Source organism: Pelobates fuscus, chromosome 7, assembly GCF_036172605.1.
Source record: "Pelobates fuscus isolate aPelFus1 chromosome 7, aPelFus1.pri, whole genome shotgun sequence".
Lineage (NCBI taxonomy): Eukaryota > Metazoa > Chordata > Amphibia > Anura > Pelobatidae > Pelobates > Pelobates fuscus.
This window is the reverse complement of record NC_086323.1, coordinates 14764546-14788677: the sequence shown is the minus strand read 5'-3', so window position 1 is coordinate 14788677 and position 24132 is coordinate 14764546. Positions and strand designations below refer to the sequence as shown.

At 40.4% G+C, this 24132-nt stretch overlaps 1 protein-coding gene across 4 annotated transcripts in view; it reads right to left on the bottom strand.

Annotated features, from left to right (window-relative positions):
- RNF220 (ring finger protein 220) overlaps window positions 1-24132 on the bottom strand; it is a 245147-nt gene that overhangs the window by 2905 nt on the left and 218110 nt on the right. For 3 of the 4 annotated variants that reach the window (XM_063427719.1, XM_063427716.1, XM_063427720.1), the window contains 6 exons: window positions 14833-14929; window positions 14300-14386; window positions 13652-13707; window positions 13240-13318; window positions 3028-3136; window positions 301-375 (listed from right to left, as the gene is read on the bottom strand). In XM_063427719.1, the coding sequence (XP_063283789.1) occupies window positions 301-375; window positions 3028-3136; window positions 13240-13318; window positions 13652-13707; window positions 14300-14386; window positions 14833-14929 (503 nt within the window). The remainder of the gene's footprint in view (window positions 1-300; window positions 376-3027; window positions 3137-13239; window positions 13319-13651; window positions 13708-14299; window positions 14387-14832; window positions 14930-24132) is intronic. The other variant, XM_063427717.1, reaches the window with a different exon arrangement.

Genomic DNA, 24132 nt, shown 5'->3' with positions numbered 1-24132 from the left:
CACATGCTAATTAGGGAAGGTGGGAAGCAGGCAAAGAGAAAAAGGAAAAAAAAAAAAAGAGAGAATAGTTCTTGGGGGTGGGGGATAGGGGTTACAAGATGTGGGTGATCTTGCTCATTATAAAGAACAGTGACACAGTCAATGGAACATATTTGGCCACATCATAATAATGCAGCAATAATCGCTAACAAGAATAACTGTGCTAAAAAAGAGATTCTCGGTTCCTTAATTAGAGTACTGCGGATGTCGACTTGAAAAATCAGCCCCAAACCTTCCTCCCACCAGAGCCCCAAGCCTCACCAGGGTACGCAGCCAACATTCCTCGCAGTGGACGTGCCAACACTGAATGGACGTCAGGGGCATTGTGTAGGAATCCTGGCAAGAAGAGGAGAAATTAATTGTACAAATAGGAACCAGGACCAGACATTAACTATTCCACTGCTGGAAGACGCACCGACAATACTAGTCAGAACCATTCCTATACTATTCAGGACTAATCAAACAATAGGAACTGGGCTTGGTACAAGTTGCCAGCTGGGTCGTAAACTACAAGCGCCAGTTTCTGCCATCGCCAGGATCAGCATTTACTCTCTATCATCCTTTGGAAAGGTTTTGGAGTCAAACCTGGGCAAAAACTGCCTTACTGCAACTCACAGGAGCTCTAATCTGCAGCTGGCTAAAGGTCCTGGGAATTGTAGCTAGAAAGCAGGAAGAGAGCAGCTGCCTAGCCATGGATGACTTAAAACATGCAGTATTTAACTATCTTTTTAATTTGTAAACTGGAAGGAGGCAGCTCATGATTACCATATTTGTTGGTGCATGTATGCAATTCTTTTGGCAATAAGTGCACAAGGGTAGCGCTTGCCAGATGCATTACACTGTGATTGTCTCAGTTACTGGTTTAAATTAAAACAGACAATGATCTTCATTAAAGGACACTTAAGATTATATTCAAATTTGGCAGTAGAAGAACACTTGTTGGCAAGGACATGCCACTGGTAAGGGCCATAGGATCTGTGACAGACATTTCAAATAACACCAAACAATTAAATACATTATTCTAAAATAGACATATTTAAATACATGTATAAGACATCACACCGGAAGAAGGACTATGCAAGAAAAAAACCTAAACAAAAAAAAGATTATACACGTTGAATGTACCTAGATGGCACTGTTGATGGGTTCGCACATAATCTGATGTGCCAATAACAATTTATTTATCAGAGTAATACATGTTCTAAATAAATATGGTTTGATAAAATGGATTTTTTATTCCAGAAACTACAATAGCAAAAACTAGCAAAGGATTACACAAAATACATCCCCCGGTAGGGTTTATACAGTAATTTGCAGAATTTAGTCGAAATAACTGAATTGGAAGGAAGATCCAACTTGACTATTTATCCAGCGTCGTGCCCAGGGCCGCCAATAATATCACTAGGACCCTGGGCAAAGCATTTTCTCTGGCCCTCTGGATCCCCCCACTCCCTGCAATGCAATCACATCTTTAAACATACATACTGAAGAGGTGGTTTCGTCAGAGTCTATACAGATGTTTAAACTGCAATTGGATAAATACTTACAAAAACATAACATACAGGGATAGAATTTCTAATTAGTGGGGTAATAGCTGCTTGATCCAAGGAAACATCTGACTGCTATTTTGGGGTCAAGAAGGATTTTTTTCCTGGTTTGTGGCAAAATTGGAAGCGCTTCAGACTGGGTTTTTTGCCTTCTTTTGGATCAACAGCAACAACATATGTGAGGAAGGCTGAACTTGGATGCAAGTCTCTTTTCAGCTTTTCATGTAACTATGTAATACTGACAGACATATATATAAACACACACACTGACAGACATATTGACACACATTTAGACAGACACACATACATACCCTGACAGGCATACTGACACAAAGACACATACACTGACAGACACACAGACATACCCATTGACAAACTTGCTTCCCTGGTGTCCAGAGTGGTGGCTGAGGCTGTTGGGGGCTGCCGACTGGTCATCTGGCCCAGCCTCCCCCATCTCTCTTTCTCCCTGATCTCTCCCACGCGGCTCTCTTTGGGAGGAAGTTACTCATGGCAGGTACTTCCTCCCATGCTGCCAAAAAGAAAGGGGGCCAGGTTGTGCTGTTAAAGTGCTACAGCGCGCGACCGGGCCCCTGTTTACAAACACCCGCTTAGTGCATGGGCCACCCGGTGAGCCTTCTTAGTGTGCAGGCAACAGGATGCACTGGGGGCCCATGGGAAGAGAGAGTAAGTTGTTGAGGGCAGCGGGGCCCATGGGGTAGCTGTCTTGGGTCCCCCAGAAGTAAAAGGGCCTGGGGCAACTACCCCGTTTGCCCCGAGTTAAAGACGGCCCTGGTGGTGAATGCTCCACAAGATCCCAGGTTAGTGAATAAACATTGAAATGATTAGATTGGACCAAAAATCTCAGCATTTTCTGAGGGGAAATGAATATATAAACCAGACGTGTCCCCCTCCCATTGAGTTTGAACAAACACACAGAAACCTGTCCCTGTAATACCAGAACCATTGCATTGTGGGAGTGACCTAAGGTAGCAAACCTTGGTGCAAGGAATAAACTAGAGCTTGCATATAAACAATTAAGGAGGATTCTAGGAGACAGAGGGCGCTTTAATTGCATTACCGATAGCTTTTACAATGTATTCCACCAGAAACAGCTAGAGCTTTGAACTGAAAAAAACTAAATAAAATGTCCTGGCTCAGTATCTAAAATTACATGCATACATAAAAAAATTAAGTAGTAGACGGCAGAAATTTTTCAAAACATACTTTTACCTAAATTTAGCAATTCCGTTGCCAATACACTTTTCAATGAGTCTTACTCAATGGAAGCTTACAACATTTTCTAGTTATTTTTTATAGTAATCAGTAAATTATTCTGAAGTTATTTCAGGATTTATTAAATAAATGATTTTGAATTGTCTGATTAATTGGTAATGGCCCAGTCATACAATATCAGGTTGGTGCGACTCACAAGGCCACTTACCATGCAGATGAGGCATTTGTAGCGGTCCCCCCGGGACAACTGCCGTTCTAACTCACGGATACGAGCCTTTAGGGCTTCAAACGTCGTCACAGCAGACTCTTCTGTGATTCTGAAAAAAAAAAACAAAAAAAGACCCACATTTTAATATTAACAAACTAGAAAGTCCCAAGTGTCAGTCTAACAGGACACTTCAAATTCAAAGCAAGTATTACAAGAAAATTAAACAAAAATAAGACTCACAGAAATACCAATAAGATCGGTTTTGCACCCGGTAAAGGGATTACAGTGCACAGTAATGGGTTACACCAATCACCCTTTGTGCTTTTTGGGGAAAACTAAAATATAAATCTTTAAAACAGCATTGGAATTATTTTGTATTCTTAACAGCTCAGTGTACTACTAAACAAGAAAAAAGAAAAAAAGAAAGAATAACCTTGATCCAATGTGGGCCCTGGCTGACATACTGCAGCATTTTATGGGACTCATGTCTACCAGTTTATTAGCCTTAGATGTAACATCTGGGTGCCATGTGTTTAACAGTACAGTGTACCCAAACATACTTCATTCCCCTTGGCACAACCTAGCTATGACAAAGACTACTGAGACACACGCGGCAGTACGTTACAGGCTGGGAGTTTGCCATCAAATCAATGTTTCTCCACATTAGTTCAAGATCTGCAGAAAATGCTTTATCATTTGAGGTGTATGCTCGATGAACTTAAGTAAACAGAGCAAGCCTATTAAAACGGAATTTAGTTCCATAGACTTTGAGCGAGGTATGATGGGGAGCTGGGTTTATGATTTCGAGAAGGTTAACATAACTAGAATACAAACTGGACGATCTGCTGATAAATGAAAATCAACAGACTAAGACATGCCCAACAGTTTAACTTAAACCACAAACAGAGCATTTTATCCAAAATGGAATTACAGAAAGAACCAAGACCACTTGGGAGTACTAACCTAATTAACACGAAAATCATAGAGCCCCCTCTATAAAGATTATCATCATATATAGCGCCAATATATTCTGCTTGCGCTTTGCAATTAGAGAATTGGAGATATTTGACATACAAAACATTAACAGAGAAAAGACGTAAAGAAGGCCCTGCTCTAACCAGCTTACAATCTATAAGGTTTTCTTAAGTGTGGATGCTCATTAAATGTCCTGTAGTAGTCGAATATACGCTGCCTCTCTCAGCCAACAACTAAACAGTGGAACTAAAGAGACACATCCAAATGTTAAAACACAAAATACTGGTTTGATGTGGTTAAAACGATAAAATGTGATTTTAAAACAACACTGTCGATTGCCTACAAAGATGTGCTTTTATGTGGGGGGAGACACTTTAAACAAATAAAATGTCAATGTGCAAAAACAGAAGGAAGATTTAAAAAGAGAAAAATGGAGACCGAAGGGATAAAGTTTAGAGCTGGGTTGATAAAACAGGCAATCAATAGCTGGACTGTAGATCAGGGTGCTAGTTAGCTGGAAAATTAACGCGCCGCTAGCTGCGTCACGCTGCAGGGAGCCTGGACAAATCAATGAAAGGGGTATTGATTTAGTTATTATCACTTCATACGGACCCAGACATTGTTAAATATACATTTATTAACAAGAGCAGCGAGCCTGGGAGGGGAGAGAGGATTCCTCAGATCAGGGGAGTAAGGTCTCTTTCACGGCCTTCATCTGCCGCTAATCAAAAGCGCAGTCAGGACCCCAAGACGGGCAAAAAATGTTTTGCATTGTCGCTTCCTCTCGCCCCCCGCTGTCTGCAAACTAGGCTAAAATACAGCGCCTGGTGTTCCTTGGCTTATAACATATAGGAACAAATTGGGGGAACTAACCCCCTGCTGGGATAGGATTACGATTAAAACCATAGCACAGACAAGAATTTAACTCTGACTTTGCTGGAACAAAATGCACAGACAGCTACAGAATCGCAGCAGTTAATCTACTCCTATTAACTGAATTATTGCAGACAAAACCAATGCACTTATGCCAAGTGACAGATAGTTTTAATTTGTTCATTTTAGGACTTGCCAGCTATATCTACCCTAAAACCCTCTCTTCAAGAGCAACATTTTAGAATTGGAGTTTACAGTCCTCTGCAGCACAGTCATGTAATCCACACCACAACGTTATATTAAAACGAATAACAAAAAACAAACCAATGATCATTTCAGTAAACCAGAGGGAACAAAAAGCTAACTAATACCTATACCAGGAGGTGTAAGTGACAACTCTAAAACCCAAAGCCACATTCCATTCTAACACACACAGGCACACAACGTAACTATGGACAGATTCAGATGGTTTATGTAAGAGTCTCCACTGGGTATTTATGAAATATCTACAAAATAGGACGGCCTCTTTAGAACGTATTATGATTAAAATATATGTTTGCAGACATACTGTACATCTATTACTACCCAAATAGAACAAAGGATACGTGCAGCAGTACGAATCCCATGGGTAGATTTACAGAAAGCATGCAGAATGCAGTTAGCGGACAATCATGGAGATGTTCTGATTTAGCAGGCTGCAATATAAGTTAGACGAGCAGAGCCCCTTTCTCACCAGCACCCCGGAAACAGTGATAACCCTAACTCCATGCTCATTTATCATGTGTTTTCACAAATCTAAGCCTGTCTTTCTCAAAAATGAAATCAAGCAATTCCAGCAGATGTCCCCATGCACTGCGGAGCAATTCTGTTAATTAGATTATCTCTTAATTTCACAGAAGTGGCATCTTAATTGACTCTTAACTGAGCTTTCTTAACAAAATACTTAAGAGCACAAGTCCTGGGGGTGGGGAGACCAAACATCTCATCGCTGTAGAGAGTCTACTACCAAATCAGCTTTAATTCACTGACCACTACATACATAGTGTATCACATCGTTTGCGAGTGAAAATGAGAAGTGATCAGTTCTTGCTACTATCCCATAAACGAGATTTCCATTTACAGTCTAACAGAATATTGATGTAATAAAGTGATTTTCAAAAACGGTAAATTTCTGTGCCCATTTATATAATTTTCTGACCACATTTAAAAAAAAAAAAAAAAGATTACTTCTTCATTTTGGCTTAGAGGTAACATGTATATCATACCTGAAAATATTAGATTGAGTGGTCCAGTTAGTTTACTTGTGTGTTTAGTGAGTATACTCACGCTGAGTGGGGTACATGCTCGTTCAGGAAATACACATGCCATCGAAAACTACAGTAACACGCCTGCTTAAATTATCTGAACACCACAAGTCTGACAGGTTATTTTTGCTTCTTTAAAGTATGAGAATGTGTCCAAGCAAAACTAGGTGATTGAGGTTACAGTCCTCCCCCACACACACACACACACACCTTACTAATTGCAGTTATTTGTGAGACTCCCAGTGAATAGGAATCTTGGTGTTAAGCCTGGCAATAGCCTCCACTTTCAACACTACAGAAAACAGCTTGCCGCTACGCCAATTATTATTAGTGCTGCCCAACGTCTTCTAGCGGTGCGAGGTACGATGACAGGCTTGGCACGCGCTCCTGGAATTTTAGGGAGCCAAAATCAGAGGGTTAAATAAAGCCATCCTCGGGTGTGAGTGCAATATTTGGAAAATTGAAATGCCTTCCAGACTGTGCCAGGTTACACTCCAAGAGAGGTGAACAGTGAAACCTAAAATGCTCATAATTAGATGTAAGCAAAATCTGCCTTTCGAGAGGCTGTGCTATATGTGTATATTCCTGTCCTAATGTGTTTTACACCCACCTCCTATAGAATGTAAGCTCGATCGAGCAGGGTCCTCTTCAACCTATTGTTCCTGTAAGTTTATTTGTAATTGTCCTATCTATAGTTAAATCCCTTCTCATAATATTGTAAAGCGCTACGGAATCTGTTGGCGCTATATAAATTGCAATAATAATAATAATAATAATATGGGAGATAATATCGCTCAGTTTTGGCTAGCTGAAAATCATAAAGGATTTTAGTGTGGGTTTGGTATATAGTTAACATATACCTTAAGTGGAGCGCTATGGGTTGTTGAGGGGTTTTCTTATAAAATCTTGCTTGAATGGTATACGTCAAGAACAGATATGAAACATATAAAAAATACACAATATAGTGCAGATTGTAAAACACTGTGTGGATTAAGTGAGGTAAGGAATGGGTCACTCACATTTTAAAGAGCCTATTTTTTTTGGCTCTGTAAATAAGACTGGTATGCTTTTAGGACAGCATCCCACCACTGTTTCTTGCTGGAATTTTTCCTCCGGAAAGATAAAAACAATCAAGACATCCAATGTGTAGTATAGTTGTAGAGGTATTATAGATAAATATGAATAGGTATTGAGCTCACCTTATTCAGAGCCTTAAGGTCCTGGCTCTGAATAAGGTGAGCTCAATACCTATTCATATTTATCTATAATACCTCTACAACTAGCCATTGTACAGCGCTACGGAATGTGATGGCGCTATATAAATAATAAAATAATAATATAAGAGTTCCAGATAGACCCACGTGAGATGTAGCCAGATGGAGGGCTACAAGCAATCAAAGTTTATGAGTTATTCTATGTAGCTTCAAATTTTAATAGATAATAGACATTGTATCATGTATTGCCAGGCTCTGCTTCGTGCACGAGATAGAAACTGTAATTCATGAAGGCTTCTTTAGCCGGCATCCATTTTTTTTCCATTCCATCTGATTAATGATCTTGTCGTTCTGATTGATGACCCACCCTGGCAGATTAGAGTCTTCCGTTCCGCCCACCTTCCTCAGCAACCTCCCTTCCTACTTCAGGGGGTCCAGCCGCACTGGGGCTGGAAATATTAGAGAATTATTAAATAAACATTCGTACGTCATGTCTCTTCCCATCCCAGCCGGCACTCCAGCAGCATGTGTGCTGTTTGCTTTCATGCTGACAACAAACAGCTGGAGTGATTCATGGAGAGGCAGGCGAAGATGTGTTCATATCATACATCATGCTGTGCACAGAGAGAGGCTCCCTGCCCTGACGGAGACAAAGTGTTCGACCGCGACTGGCTGGAATGAATTTATGACAACACAAAATTGAGGAAAACAAATGGCATATGACCTGCTGGGACATTCACCCCACACACATTGCTTGGCCTGCAATCTAGTCTGGTGGCAAGAAGCAAAATTGAACAGTGACTCTGAATTAAGATGCTGAACCCATAACCTCCGGGGGGGAAAGTCTGCCTCATCACGGAAGCTGTGTAGAAAGCATGGCACAGGTTTAATTCGTGTAGGATAGCAAGAAAAAGTTTAGATCCGGACAAATAGTAAAGGCTTTCTATAACCAGGCAGTATAAATCATAACGCAAATAAATTGCTGGTAGAAAGATATAACTGACAGAAAATCCAATTAATTGTAATAAAAAGGGAAAAGCAAAAATTGTAAGTATTTAGTAAAAGTATTTTAAAAAATTCCACAATGACTAACACACAACATTTTTAAGCTAGCAAAATAGGAGGGTACCCTCAACAAAAAGAGAAAGCCACAGAAATGCAATTTAAATAAAACAAACTATTGCCCACAAGGCGTAAAATGTGTTACGTTTTCACGTGTGGTTGACAGGGACCAGTAGCAAAGCTATATTCAAAACAGCCCAAAATTAGAGATCCCCATGAGCCTACCTTACATGACTTGATCTGTGACAGAGAACATCAGGCCAATCTTAACCTAATGCTCCACATAATCAGGGTCATTACTTACCGGCTGCGGATGGCGGATTAGAAAGGAGGTGCAGCTTAATTATTATTTATAGACTCGATTTCCCCACAAAGCTGACGGCTTTACGGAGGAGAAAACACGTGAGGGAGGTGATAAAGAAAGACTTACTGAACGCATTTGTTTTGGTAAATGCTAATCATGGGGCTCAAAGCGCAGCAATCGATACAGCGGGATTTTAAAGAACGGGCAGCTAAAGTTATGAAAAATGAAGCAGCTCAGAGCCCAGTCTGAGAATTCACTGCCTCTGCCGCCTTCACACGAAAACAAGAAAAATGAAACCAATTTAGCTTGAGATTAAGAAACAGAAACTCAAGATGAATGAATTTAGCGTGCCGGGCTGGGTCGTCATATATCACAGCTTAGTACTGGTGTATTTAGGAAGCAGATGGTAGACCCAACCCTCCCAAATCATCCACATGGTCCCCCCCCATCTTTCTTTTGAATACTCATAAGATGTGAGCCTAGTTTTAAATTAATTTAACAGATACACCTGGGGCAAAGCATCCCGGCAAAGCATTAACACAAGGCAGAAACTATTTCTTACAAGGATACCTCGTCTTCCAAGAAAAAGCTCTCATAACAAGCTCATCCGGAGGGATGGATTGCTCGGCTTTTGGAAGATGTCCTGGGGCAAAACCAAATTCTATAAAATTATACAAAATTAGGCAATAAATTTAAATTTATTTAAAAAAATACTAGCAAACCTATTGTCAGAAATAAAAGCTCATTCAAACAGTTTTATAGAGGAAATTATTACAAGGCTAAAGTGTTCTTAATTGGGCAAATGCGCACACACGCCTCTGGCTTTTTGGATTAAAACACTTATTACCTGCGGCCAGCTGCTGGATGGGAAGAGAGGAGATTAACGACTATACCGATTGAAAATATAAATGCTTAACCCCGACACTTCAATACAACAGAATAACACTTGTTAACGCAAACCCTTGCACGTAGAATTAAAATATGTCATATGCCAAAGCTAACCTCACACAGATATCCTCGGGCATGGAACAGTAAGTACATACTCCACACAGACAGTGCTATTCACTTAAGTAGGAATTCAAAGTGTATTTAAGTCAAAGCACAGCTAACAGAGATTTTTTCCAATACATATACTTCTGCCTTAAATTTGAAATTCACTTTAGTAAATAATCCTGAGTGTTGAAAATTAGGGGCATGAATGAAAACGAATGTAACATTCGTAATAGCGCAATCAGCGTGAGGGTTGCACCTAACCAGCTTTTGTTTAACCTATTAGTGCCAAGGGGTGGGGGGGTTGGGGAATAGACATAAGCCTGGTATAAAATGTTGTCCCTTCTACTGGACAATTCCCAGCAGGAAATGGCTTAAAAGGACACTATAGTCAACATATAAAAGCAAGAAAGGCCCCCCCCCAGCCTTCTTTCTTGATTTTATATGAACTTGCCATAAAAAAAATAAATAATTAATCCGAGTAAGTTTTAATAATAAAACTTACCACCGTTCCAGCGCCAAGCTCCCCACTAGGCCACGCCCCCTTTTTGGCAAAATGCCGAAATCGCAGGGCCCAATAGGACGCTTCTCCTTGAGAAGCGTCATCGCGATGTGGTGCGCATGCGCTGCACCAATCGCATTCTTCATAGAGCGGCAGTAAATACCGCCCTATGAAGAAACTCAGCGCTCAGCTCGCTTTCTATACCCGCCCCCCTCCTCAGCCAAACTGTGTTTGCATATAAACACTACATATAGAGATCTCTCTCTCTCTATATATATATATATATAGTGTTTCTGTGCAAACACACAAGTAGTAAAAAATTAGACACACACACACTCTCTCTCTCCATCCATCCATCCATCCATCCCCTTCCATCCCCATGATCCACATCCATCTCCATTCATTCCCATCATCCATATCCATCCACTCCCATCATGCATGTCCATCCCCTCCCATCATCCATATCCATCCCCTCCCATCATCCATATCCATCCACTCCCATCATCCATATCCATCCACTCCCATCATCCATTTCCATCCACTCCCATCATCCATATCCATCCACCCACTCCCATCATCCATTTCCATCCACTCCCATCATCCATATCCTCACCCACTCACCCTCAGTCACCCACCCGCACTCACTAAATAAGTTTACTTACAGTTTGAATCCTCCCCTCCTCCTCTTCGGTCTTCAGCCTGTCAGATCAAGCCACTCCCACAGCAGTGCTGACAGCCTCAGCACACAAAGCGCGTTACAGTGCTTTGTGTGCTGATAGCACGTCTGAAGTGCCATGCGTGAATACGTCAGACGTGAGGCCTTTTTAGGGCCTCTGAACTCGGAAATCCCTCTGGTGGCCGTCTGATTGACTGCAACAAGAGGTGTTCCAAGCTTTCAATGTAAACACTGCATTTTCTCAGAAAATACAGTGTTTACATGAGAAAGGCTGCAGGGAGCTGTAGCACTCACCTGAACAACCTCATTAAGCTGAAGTTGTTCAGGTGACTATAATGTCCCTTTAATAGTAAACTCCAGGTTGGACACCGAAAAGTTTGATTTTAAAGCATTAAAAATATGCAAATCAGACTAAAAATCTCTCAACATTTATTGTTCATTTAACTGCTGATCTAATCCCATACGCAGCGCACTGCATGGGTTTCTGGAAGTTGTCGTTCAATGTAAGCAGGCCCTCCACCCCCTCTGTTCCTGTGCGTCCAGTTGTCTGCTTACAATTACATGTCTGTTAGTCCACCCATTGTACAGCGCTACAGAATCTGATAGTGCTATATAAATAATAAAATAATAATAATGGTCCGTCTTATTCTGAAGCATGGCAACAGTTGAACTACAGCTCCCAGAAATCTAACGTACAACAAAACGTACAGCCAAAAAAACACCACACTGCAGGTGGAGAGCAAAACTATTAAAGTGAAGATTAGTATGTGGGGAGGGGGTTGACAAAACAAATCTAAACAGCCAGTATAAGTGGCTACAAACTAATCTGCACACAGTACCTAACCCTTTTAAAACAATTCACCCAGAACACGGGCTTAAAAACCAGACCGCCATGTAAACCTACACAGGCTCTTCCCGTGCAGGACTCTCATGGGTTATATAAAGTGCTATTTTGCTGAAGTACAGCCGTAGCTAACCGTGTCACGATACACACATACATTCTGTACAAATAAATGCAGCACATCAATGACAATGGAGATACAAAGCTTCAATTCTACTGCTATATCAGAATGCAACGGCAGCAAGGGAGCCAGCCCTTCTATTAAAACACAATGCAATGCAATAAAACATCCCAAATACGCTGACTAGATATAAAAACAGATCTGGGTAAAATGGTCTATTTACACAGAAGTGGAAACGATGCACTGGGTGATTTGGAGCAAAATTCAGTGGCTAGCATAATAGAGTTTCTAAATGAAAAACACAAGTGATACAAATGTAGAATCCACCCCCACCTCAGGGCAAGTAGGGGAAATGAAAAATGCTAGTTTTGTCCATCCGTTGTGTGAACTGGGAACTTTACCAGATACTCCAGTTGAAATTGTGAGCAAAGTACAAAAGGACCCAAGTGATTCATGAGCCTGACTCAGGACGGTTACAGTCCTGCAGTAATGAGTGTGAGGGAGACCAAATTCCCGAACAACTATTCTTTCTAAAAATGTTGTATGAAAACCAACATAAATACACATAGCAGGTCTTTATAGCTTTAGTGTCCATGGTCTCTTTTAGCTTTTGGGTCCCCTAATAAATTAAGATAATAAAATGACACCTTTAATCCAGTTGTGGTCCGGTTTTTACCGCAGTCACTGCTATTCTTTCGAGTGAGATTATCTGGACAGACAATCTCTGCAAATTAGAGGCTACTCCGAGGAGCACTAAGGGCCACACTGCGCCAATAGGATTTGTATCATAGAAAAACCACTACAATGAGGAAACTGAATTACATTCAGCATCACCGATAATAAATTGTGCCTCCTAGAATGAACTTCTCGTTTTGTTAAAGCAAGTTTTAAGTCACAAACACAGGCAAAGAATGTGTATGGCTGCCCCTAACAAGCCAGGCTTAATGGCTTACAGTATAGATGTGGGAACAATGCACCACAAGGGAGCACCAGTCAGTGGTAACCTAGATTGAATGTGTCCAAAATACAGAGCCCCAAATGCTTTGGAGCTACTAAATCCCAGGATACTTTCCCAGCCTTGACTTGGAACTGCAGCTTAACAGCAGGTGAAAGTCTGCCATTTGACTAGATTTTGTCTATATTATAGGCAGGACGCATGTTTTAATTATGTGCACTTAAAGCTGAGCAACAACACATTATATACACCAATATCTATGCACATGAGAAAGGTGTGGATCCCAAGGACCAAATACAGCCCTCCCCCATAGCTCTAGGAGCAGAAAAGGGTGAAACAGCCTACAAGAGTGGCAATGACTGCCCACAATAGGAAAAAAGTAGGTCAGTACTCACTTCTCTATGTCACTGTTTTTGCATGTTTTTTGCATGGATTCCTGTTTACTGCTCTCTCCGTTACTTGTTGAGGGCATTTCTAGAAAGAGAAAAGGAAAGAATTAAAATGCATGTTATAATTTATTTCTACAACCCCAAACAGATCTGCAATACAAAGTACAGAAAGCAAAGTCTTTGTTTCCCATAGACAAACTGAGACAGTAGGCTTTCAAATTTGAGTTTACAGGCAAAGCATTATGGAAGAAGCAGTTCTAAAAAAAAAAAACAAAAAACTGGGGATCCACCCAACCACGTGTGATCTAGAGAAGGCGTTATGATGTCAGCTTACCCAGACAGATCTACTTCACAATTTAACGTTTTTTACATTAAACCAATTACAAGACTTCTTGAAAGCACTGATATTCAAACTCACCATCACTGGCCCATTTGGAAAATTCTGTTGTTATCCGGGTACTTGGCGTGCCACCACTGGGTTTGGTAAAGAGAGAAAAAAAAAAATTAAGACTAATTGACAAAAACAAAAAAAAAAACCAAAATGAGAGAGAAAAAAATGAAACACAACAGAACCTTTACTATATACAGTGTAGACGGTTCTACCTAATTTGAGATTTAGACAGAGGTTTGCTTTCTGTGCTCTCCTACAATTCGTACACGAATGGCACAGGATAAGTAAATATATGAAGATAGCGAACCCAACTCTGGGTGGCTATACACAATTCTACTTATACACTCTGCAGGTGGAAATACGAATAAACGTGTTCATTAAACCACACACAGCGGAGTAGGCGTTTGCTTGGGGATGGTTCAAGAGTCATGGGGCGTATGAGTTAACAGAGGTAACATTTAGGGAAAAATAATCTCCAATTCATCCTAAGAGGAGAATGTTTAGCAATTTTTGTTTTTTTAAGCCTATAATCAAAAAGTTCAAGTTTCTAGAGAATAAACCTAGAATGTATGAAAGTATTCTGTATAAAGTGCATGACATGGAGATACCCATTATCTTTATTACAAACTGAATCCAACCAATCTTTGTAAAACAGAATAATTAGCTACCACGTACTTTAACACTGCCCCCCGAAGAGCCTCTCTCTCTTTGGCTTCTCCCGGCTCTTCTCCTGTGCATGGGATAATGTCTGCTTCCGTGTACCTGTTACAAGCACTTAAGGAAAACGCTTAATAAAAGACAGCAAGATCACTAAAACAAATGACACAGGATTACTGCAACTTCTGCAATGAAGTGGTTTTAAAACTGGGCAACTGAACATCCAGCCTAATCGATACACAAACCGCACAGGTGGATAGACACATTCATTGGTTTCAGAACACATCCACCACTAAGGTTTAGAAACTGATCTGTAGAAAATCTGACAGTCCAGAATGAACAGTTTCCTTTAACTGTGGCTTCTTGCTCGTGTATTTTATTAACAAACAGGGGGTGCTGAAATACCCCAAGCAACTAAACACGGCTGGAAAAAATTGTTTTCACTTTTAAGATGAAGGCCAGTTTATAGCACCAGGCAGCTGTTGCAATTCCACTATCTAAACCAGAATTCAAAGGAGGTTTAGGCTTACTCCACTTTGGTGAAAGGATACTGTGCCTTGCCATATTCCAGAGTGTCATCTCCGTCAACGTCAAGATCAGCGTCACTGTCGTGATTTTCTTTGCTGCTACACATTATAAAACCGGACCCTGCATGGAAAGAAAGCAAGGGGCATTAGGGAGACACTGAAAGAAGGACAAACATATGGAATGTTCAGATATCTTTAAAGACCCAGTATGATGATAAAAAACACTAATGATCTGGATTAATCACGGCATTTTAAGGAGTTCATTTGTACCATACCAACTCTTTATTCAATGAGTATCCCAGATATCCACCACGCCCATCAACACCAATGGTGGAAAACGGCCATATTTAATATTACCCGTAGAATTAATCAATCTGTAGGTTCTCGGTGAATTGACAGCTGTTCTAGAAAACACAAATAGAGATTCCACCAATCCAGTGATGTTTCCGTTGTACACATATGCTGCTCCCAAAACAATTTGTTTTAAACAAAAGAAACACCTGGTTAGCAGTTTCCTATTGGCTGTTTGCCATTATTTGCTGCCAAACACTGCACGGCTTTATAAATGGAGGAACCAGAGTTATAGTTATTCCGATAGGCCTGGGAATGCCCACTTATCCAGTGGTCTGTGATAGTCTAGCAGCACAGTAAGAAATATGGTTTATTACATTTACTAACATTGGGTGACCTGAAAGGTCTTCTGGTTGTTCAGAGGTAGGTCTCAGAAGGATAATTAGATAACATGGAAACCCAAGCTGTTGCAGAAACACATTGTAGCTGTAAATTAATTGCACTTTAATACGAGCTAGAAGCTAGAGGTTGCTTTCTCCAGTACTGTATCAAAACAACAACAAAAAATTATATTCAGAATACAAATTAGAACCCAAACACGCTCCCCACTTGTCTATGTTCCGATTTCCAGAGTAATCCAACATGAATTTAATTCTGTTTTCAGGAATTATTGAACATCGCCCCTGAAGTAATTTGCAGCCCTATCTGGAATATGATTAATTGACTTGAAACTGATTAATAGAAAATCACAGGAAATGTGTTGTTTGACGGCTGTTTCTGGAAATCAAGGTGAAGGAGTAATCATTCAGTGTACTGCCAGTGGCACACATTTAGTGACGGTTTTAAACCTTGTCCCCTCCACCCCCCAAGGGGAATGAACCTGACTCCCTTGCCCCGATTTCCTGCAGTCGCCTCTGAGTGGGAGCCAGGGAAAACGTGGAGCAGCTGTTTAAATATTTGATGTCTGAAACCGTTTGACTTGGAATCACTTACCAACTCCAACAATTTGTGCGCAGTTATTAAGAATAACGGATTGGGAGTCTGGCTTTCAACAGAGGGCAACACACAGAGAGTCACACCTGCTTGTTGACACTGCACAGATCACCATCCACCCTTGTGCCTTTTATCCTCATTTAGGAAGATGTGGCAGAAGTCTCATGTGGCACACCGAAGCATGGTAAAAGTAGTGAGCTGCTAATTTTCCCTGACAACAAGAGCCAATCACCACTATGACCTTTAGAAAAGTCTGCAAGCAATCTTATTACATGCGGGGAAAAAAGAGACATTTGCAGAATGATCATCATTTTGAGCTGCAAGCAAAAATATAAAGGCTGCAAAACATACCTAATAACAGTCTGCTGCGGAGTCAAAAGTTAGCTAGTTAAAATAGGATTACAGGTCTCACAGCTATTTAATTAGGTATCAAGTTTGTTACTGGAGCTAATAGACTAAAGGCGGGAGTAAAACACAATAAACTTCAGTGAAAATTTAAAATTTATTTAAAAAACTCAGAATGGGAAATTTTAACGATAAATGCCCATATGATTGGCAGGAAGCTTAGTAGAAATTAATAGATCGGTAACACTGGAGAATAATTATATATTATTCATTATGAACATCTGTATTCTCTAACGATTATCACACTTAAAGGAACACTATGCTATAGTGATCTGTACATGTTTTAGGTTCCCTGTACCCCCTCTGAGTGCATGAAAAGATTAGATTTACTTACCTTTTCTCCATACTGGACTTCTCTCTCCGTGGCCAATTTGGCCAACCTTCCCAATCTTGATTATCTCAGCCAATCCAAAAGGTTTCCAAAAGGAAAGATTAGTGTGCATGGGCGGCAAGAAGCCACACTGCGCTAATCCGTATCTCCTCACAAAAGATGCATTCATGCATGCAAAGCATGGAGATGCTGATCATTAGTCCTGCAAGGTTTGCATGACCAAACCCAGGAAGTCCCTCTAGGAGCTGTCAGAGTGGTACGTGACAGCACTGTAAAGGGAGCATTTACAATGCTAGACACCACAGTCACTACATTAAGACACTAGAGAGTGTTCCTTTAATGTTACATTTCCTATTAACTTTGAAAGGTTGAATCATCTCTACCAGGAATCAAGCATGGGAGTTAAGTTTGAAATTATACTTACATCCGCCTTGCTAGTTTAACTACATGGCTTACTAAAATTACATGAAAACCTATTTTTAAAAGATTGATGAAAAAAAGGATTCTGAAGCACAATATTAACGTAGGAGAAATGAGCCATAAGGAGGACATAATTAAATGAGGTGTCCCCCATAATGATGTGGTTGTAAAGCAGGTTGTTTAGACACAGCAAACAGACTAAAACCAAAAGTGAATTTACTCTAGTGGCAGAAATCAGGGCCCACCGTTATAACAGCAAATTCAACCAGGTGCTTCGGCAATACCAAGGGTAAAAATAAAAAAAAACATTAACAAATAAATAAAAAGCTTCTTCCCATCACTCTAAGTCAGGTGGATAAGCAATTTTGACTAGACTGACACCTCTATAAAACCCTAGGAGACCAGCTATCCCATCAATCACAGCTCACCTTTCAGGTTCATTTACCCACAAATCCCTCTGACTGCTGTTATACACAGGACGGCCGTTGGCCTTGGCAGTCAGCTTTCTTCCACAATGAATTAACTACTCTGTGTTGTGGCACCGAAAATTAACCGTGTGAGTGCCTGCACAATATACACACATTGTTAAGAGATGATTTTGCAAAGTTTGAAAACAGCAAGAAAAATGTCCACTTATAAGTCAGGGTTATTAGCACAGATATTCCAGACACTAAAGGCATTGAGCTCTCACCATTTTCTGTAGATGCTAATGCGAATTGTAAACCTGCAATTAAATACTGCTGTCTCAATGCACTTTCTAAAAAGCATAGCTTGAAAAATTCACTGACAGACAGCTCCCGATCTAGAGCGCAAAGGCAATACTTATGCCCCAAATCATATCTTTCACTTCACAGCTGACAGAAATTAAAGAGATTCTTATAGTGTAAGGAATACAACGCTGTATTCCCAACACTATAGTGCCCTCTGGCACTCCCCTTGCCAATAAAGGGTTAAAAAAGCATTTATTTACTCACTTACTTTCAAAAACATGATTGTTAGTGTGGTTAAAGGAACACTCTAGGAATCAGAGCCACTACAGCTTAATAAAGTGATTTTGGGGCAAAGAGACTGATCCTGCAGGCTGATCAATGCAAACATTGCTTTTTTTGAGAGTGTTTACGCTGATGCCTAGTGCCACCTATAACTGCTGTGACTTCCTGGATGCTGTCCTGCAATCTTTGATGAATAGATGCAGACTGGTGCAGCGTGGAGTTAGCAGCACATGCACACTACCGCCCCAATCCTACACTATGCTATGGATATTCATTGTATTGTCTGAAATAATAATCACTGGGGTAACTAAAAGTAAACTTATTTAAGAGGGGCCGATAAACTAAATAGTTAGTATCACACTCCATGCTAGCGCTAGGAATGCAAATATGTATATTTTATATATTATATACACACACACACACACACACAAAATAATATTAAAAATGCATTTAGTAAATCTGCGTGAATATTTCCTAAGTCCAAAAAATATTTGGGAAATTAAAAGCATTAGTTAGTATACAGTCACACAGTGTCCTTTACCTTGCAATATTTCACACTAGGTCTGAAATGTTCGTATAAAAGCAAAAATGAGATTTATCTCACATCCATAGGTGTGACAAAAATCTATAAAAATAAGAGTCAAAATCCTTGCTTATAGGTATTTGAAATTGGATGAAATTACTAGCAGTGCAGCATTCTGAGAATGCAAAAAGGATGTCTGTATTTGAGAGCAAAGCCTACATACAGTAAATACAGTAAATACATCTATTGTAATCCTTATCAATATTTGAACTGCTAATGTAATGGTGACAGTAAAATGGTAGAGTCCATTCACTCCTCTTCCATGCCTGACTGTAAGAATGGTATTACCCATTGAAACTTCCTGTACTGCTTGAAAGCAGGGGTTACATTCATTATATCAGTGACAAGCGCCTTCTGGCAGAGAAAGGTATGTATGGATATGTAGTGAATTTAAAGAGAATATATGCAAGTCTCAATTGAAAGTTTTGCCTGGCTTCTAAAGTCTTGGGATAAATTAGGAGAATAGCCACCATAATCATACTGTACATGACAAAGGCCAGCCCAATCCATGGTCTATATCGAGCAATAATCTGTGGTTCAGCATGTAATGGCTATGGATTGCTAACCCTAAAACGGCTAACTAGAACAGCGTGACTGTATTATCTGCAGGTAGTACATCAAGAATAGGGAAATCCGATCAGAAATCAGTTGGTGTTTAAACATTCCTATAGCAGGAGGAAAGACAAATCACCTTCCTAATTCTTGAGTTTTGAGATGAGGGGCCTGTGCGATCTCTCGCTCATTGCCGGTCGCACAAGACCAACTTATTTAGATGCCGAGGATAAGAAGAAAATGAACAAAGGAAACACAGACTGTGTTCTGGTTTAAAGACAAGCACTTCACAATTCTGGGCTCATAACTAGTGCTGACAAGCAGGGATCAGAGCAATTTAGCAAGTTAAGGTAATGAAAACCAAGTTTAAAAAAAAAAAAAAGGGAGGGGGGGAATCCACCTGAGGAGGACTGTGGAACAGCTGGAAGCCATACTCAACCTCCTACAGCCCAGAACACAGAAGAGGCCCCCTGCAACCCCCTTAAAATAATCAACAGCATGCTGAGAGCTCTGGGTTTCCCCCCTATTTAGAGGGTGAAGTGAAAATATGCAAGTGTTGAAATGCTAAATGTTATTAAGTGGGGGTAAATGTAGCTCTTTTAACCCCAAACTAGATTTTTTATGGCCCTTCTAGTAGAATGAAACTCACTGTTAATTTAATCAATTAATCAGCATACTGATTCAAAAACCAGATCTGGCCATCAGCCATGTGCAGTGGCTCCTGTGCACCTGCAGGGAGCTTTATGACGGATATAGTAGAGCACACAAGAAAGGCGCTGCTGGGGCATTTCGTAAAAAAAGCCAAAAAAATTTCCACCAGAATTTAGTTTTTATTACTCCGAACACTTGTAAAAATGTATTTCCAACGATGCAGGCTCTCTTTTGATCTTGATACGGACACTTTTTAAACACCATCCATGGCAGGTAGCAGTGTGGCGATTAACACTATGAAAAAATGCAGCCTAATGGTCATCTGTGTAACTGGCACATGTGGTTTGTGGGACGCAATGCCTGGTGCTATGGAAGTGCAAAGATGTCTAAACAGCCATTGCAGCCACCTTTCTCCTAGTCTAGATCTCTATTACAACAGGATAGAGAATACAAGTAGATTTACAAATATATATATATATATATATATATATATATAAAAAACTACAAATGTTACTGCTTTCATTTTATGACACTGTAAAGACTCATAGAACAGGTGGGTGACAAGGTATCCTACATTCAGGTGTCCATATTCCAAATGTTGTGGACTACATCTCCCATAATACTCTGCCAGCATTATAGCTGTAAAAGCAATAGGGGAGATGTGGTCCACAACATCTGGTGGGCTGAAGTTTGTCTACCTTGCCATGATACATTGCCAACAAAGCAACCAGCAAATGAACAGATTAAAAGACATAATTATCTATCAAAACTCTGGCTCCTCCAAATGGGTGCACGGTGCATTCAACATGTGCCAAACATGTCATTTGATCACAGGGAGAGCAAGGCAAGAATTGAATGTTAAATAACCAAGTATCCATCCATTCTCTAGCAGTCTGGCTAGCACATTATATAGTTACAGTTAAGTTTGTTACACTCCCTCATTTGGGACAGTCCTAGAAGGTTGTATCAAAAAGGATTAATATTTCAACAGCTGCTCCTTTAGCCACATGAATTGTTGCATAAAGAACAGTTTGAAGGGACATTTGCCAATTTATTAAATAATAAAATACAAAAATACTTCTATATGTATATTTTGGACAGCTCTAACTGTAGCAGTTGTGGTCTGTCATACCGATCGCCGAGAAGCTGTGGAAGGCGGTCCTGTGTGAAGGATGATGGGTTGTTGGTGCTGTGTCGAATCCCTCAAGTTTTATGAAAACAATTATGCTTTAGAAGACAGGAACTGAGCATGTGTCAAATATATTTAACTGCCTTCTGGACAGGGTGAGAGAGCTTCAAACACTGCGTACAAAGCATTCTGGGAAGAACAAGGAGCATCCAATTACCTTAACTAAGCAGCAAGCATGGTGCAGAAATACCCTTCCTGTATGTTACAGCATACCTTCAAAGAAATGCTTTATTTTTACAAGTAATAATATAATATAAGACAGATACTGCATATTGTAAACTCATTTGAGCAAGACCCCTTCACACTGACAATCATTGTACAGCACTGTGGAGGGAGTATGTTGGTGATTTATAAACATAATAATGAACAATTATGTAAGATATAGAAGAGAATGGTTTAAGAAAGTAAAAGAGAGCAATGTTTCTCCTGTCAAGGCTTCCTTTAGAGAGACAAGATAGAGAGAGGACTGAAGTTGCAGAAACAAAGAAAAAAAAATAATTTTACTGAAAGAGTTCTAGGTGCCTGGAATAGATTCCCAGGAGAGGCGGTAGAAAGTCTAAAGAATAGGGATATGCACACCTGCTGTCCTGGGCAAAGAAAAAAATAAAATAAAAATGGGTTATTTTTAGATGGGAACATGAAGACTTGATGGGCAATTGGCTTTAAGGTGTCATTGTAACGGTCTACATGCAAAATGCCAGAGCCGAGTGTAAACGAAGAATCCAAACACGAGAGGCTGCGGAAAGCCTACTTAGCAGGGAGCTGCCCTGCCTGGTTAATTTGGAAGTCGGGCTGGTAATTTGGTTTACTTAGTGACTCGCTTCCCTGCTTTCCATTACTCTGGGCAGTCCTCGGGGAAATTCGTTCCCTTGAAGCTCATGTTCCAGGCCCGTCACCGCTGGCAGGTTTTATACAGATTTCCAGAGCTTTAATTAAAAGTCACATAGTGGCGTAGCCAATCAGCTCTGAGATGGGAGGATAACAAGCTGCCAGCCTTATTTACAAGGCAGCCGGCTATACAAAGAAAAATGGAGAACAAAGAAAAAGGTGACATGTTTAAAACATAAATAAATAAACAGGGCCCAAAAAGAATGATAACTTTGCTGCTTCTTCCTCTTGGCCGCAAGGAGGAGAGGAAAAAAAAAAGAAATAAAAAAAACCACGAGTACTTACATGAAAAACAAAGAAGAAATTGGGATTCTAGCATGTTTCTTAAATGGCCACCAACAAGTAGATGTCCAGCTGCTACTAAGCAGGAGTTGCATTCAAAGAAAAGTTTAAAAGCTATGTTGGCACATCCCATGCAAGAACAAATGATTCCAGACTATCCACAAAACAAGTCACTGTGAAGACGGAGATGGATTCCATGTCTGATGATCAGGTTAGCTCTGAATGTCCCCAGGCTGGCTTCACCAGGTTAAGAAAACATTTGTCCGTTTGCCCCCCATGCTGGTCTATCTTTATAAACAGTGGTTTATACAGGTACACGCAGTTCAAGATCCAGGATTGGATTTGCCTCATTGTCTAAAATGATTTTCTATTCTGCTAAATGTGCAGCAACACGCACTTCATGCCAGTTTAATGTAGACAGATAATGAGGCAAATCCTGCATGAAGTGCATGTTGCACATTTAGCAGAATAGAAAATCGGTTTTAAAAAAAATGAGTATTTTAGACACACACTTGGTAAATATGGGACTATTATGCAGCATCACTGCTTAACTTCTGCCTTTATTACTACACTAACAAACAATGCAGAGCAGCTCTTTAACTGCAAAGTCCCTTACATTGTTACTCATTTTGTTGTCTGGCTAGCTAAACAGCAGAGAATCTCGAAGCATGTCAGAAAACGGACACGGCCTCATTGCACCTTCCTGTCCCTTTGGAGTGTTTGAAGTGAACTGATTGGCTTTGACATAAGCTTGTTGAGTAAAGAGTGAGACCTAGGGTGGATTATGTCTCAGCAAATTTGTATTCCAGAGGCTTTACTGAAATAATCAGGAACACACAGGTCCAAGGTGTCAATGGCTGCAAAAGCTGACCTCAAATGACTCAATGGCAGCTTAAAAGTATCATAAAAAGCATTCAGCACCTTTATTTACAATACAAAATGTAAAGCATGCCCAATGCACTGCAACAAAGGGTTAAACATGGTTTCTTGGTGATGGACAAGAAATAGAAATATCTGCACGCTTCTTTTCTATAATAAATACTGGGTCCGTTTCAGAGTCCCTGAACCCCATGTGAAAGATACTGGCATTGGAGAGCTCCCCCATCAGTCATTTAGGGTGCTTCTGCAACTTTGGATAGCCTGTCTTTCACAATGTAAATGGACAGCTTCCTGGAGCTGGCGTTATCACTCCCTCTAACCACTCTTGGCAGGCAATCTAATTCCCCCTGAAAAGGTCACCGCCATTTTAACGGCCTTTCAATCACATTAAGCATGCTGCTCCTTGAGCTCCGAGCAGTGTGCCTGGAGCTCTCCTGGCTGAGGTGCGATCAATAGACTGACATACAGCTCAGTCTGTGCTCCTGTCTCCGCCATGGCAAACTGCTACCGGTAACTCTCAAACAAGGTTTATTGTTAGCACTTTAAACTGCACCCCCATATATAAATGGTACAGGCTTTTGTCAACGCTAGAAAAACTAAAAGCATTGCTGTTTAGAAGGCAAGACCATCATTCTATGCACTACAGGGGGTTCTTACCCTCATCTACTCTGTGGGGGTATGAAGAAAGATCACATTTTGCTTAATGTAAAATGTATTTTCCTTAGTATTCAAGGCAGTGCACAGAACTATTGGGATATTCACTCTGTCTAGACAGGAAAAGGCAGGCAGTCACCTAGAAATGATAAACACTCCTACTCAAGGTATAGAAACATCAGAAACCCAAATAACTTCAGAAAATGCACAAGTC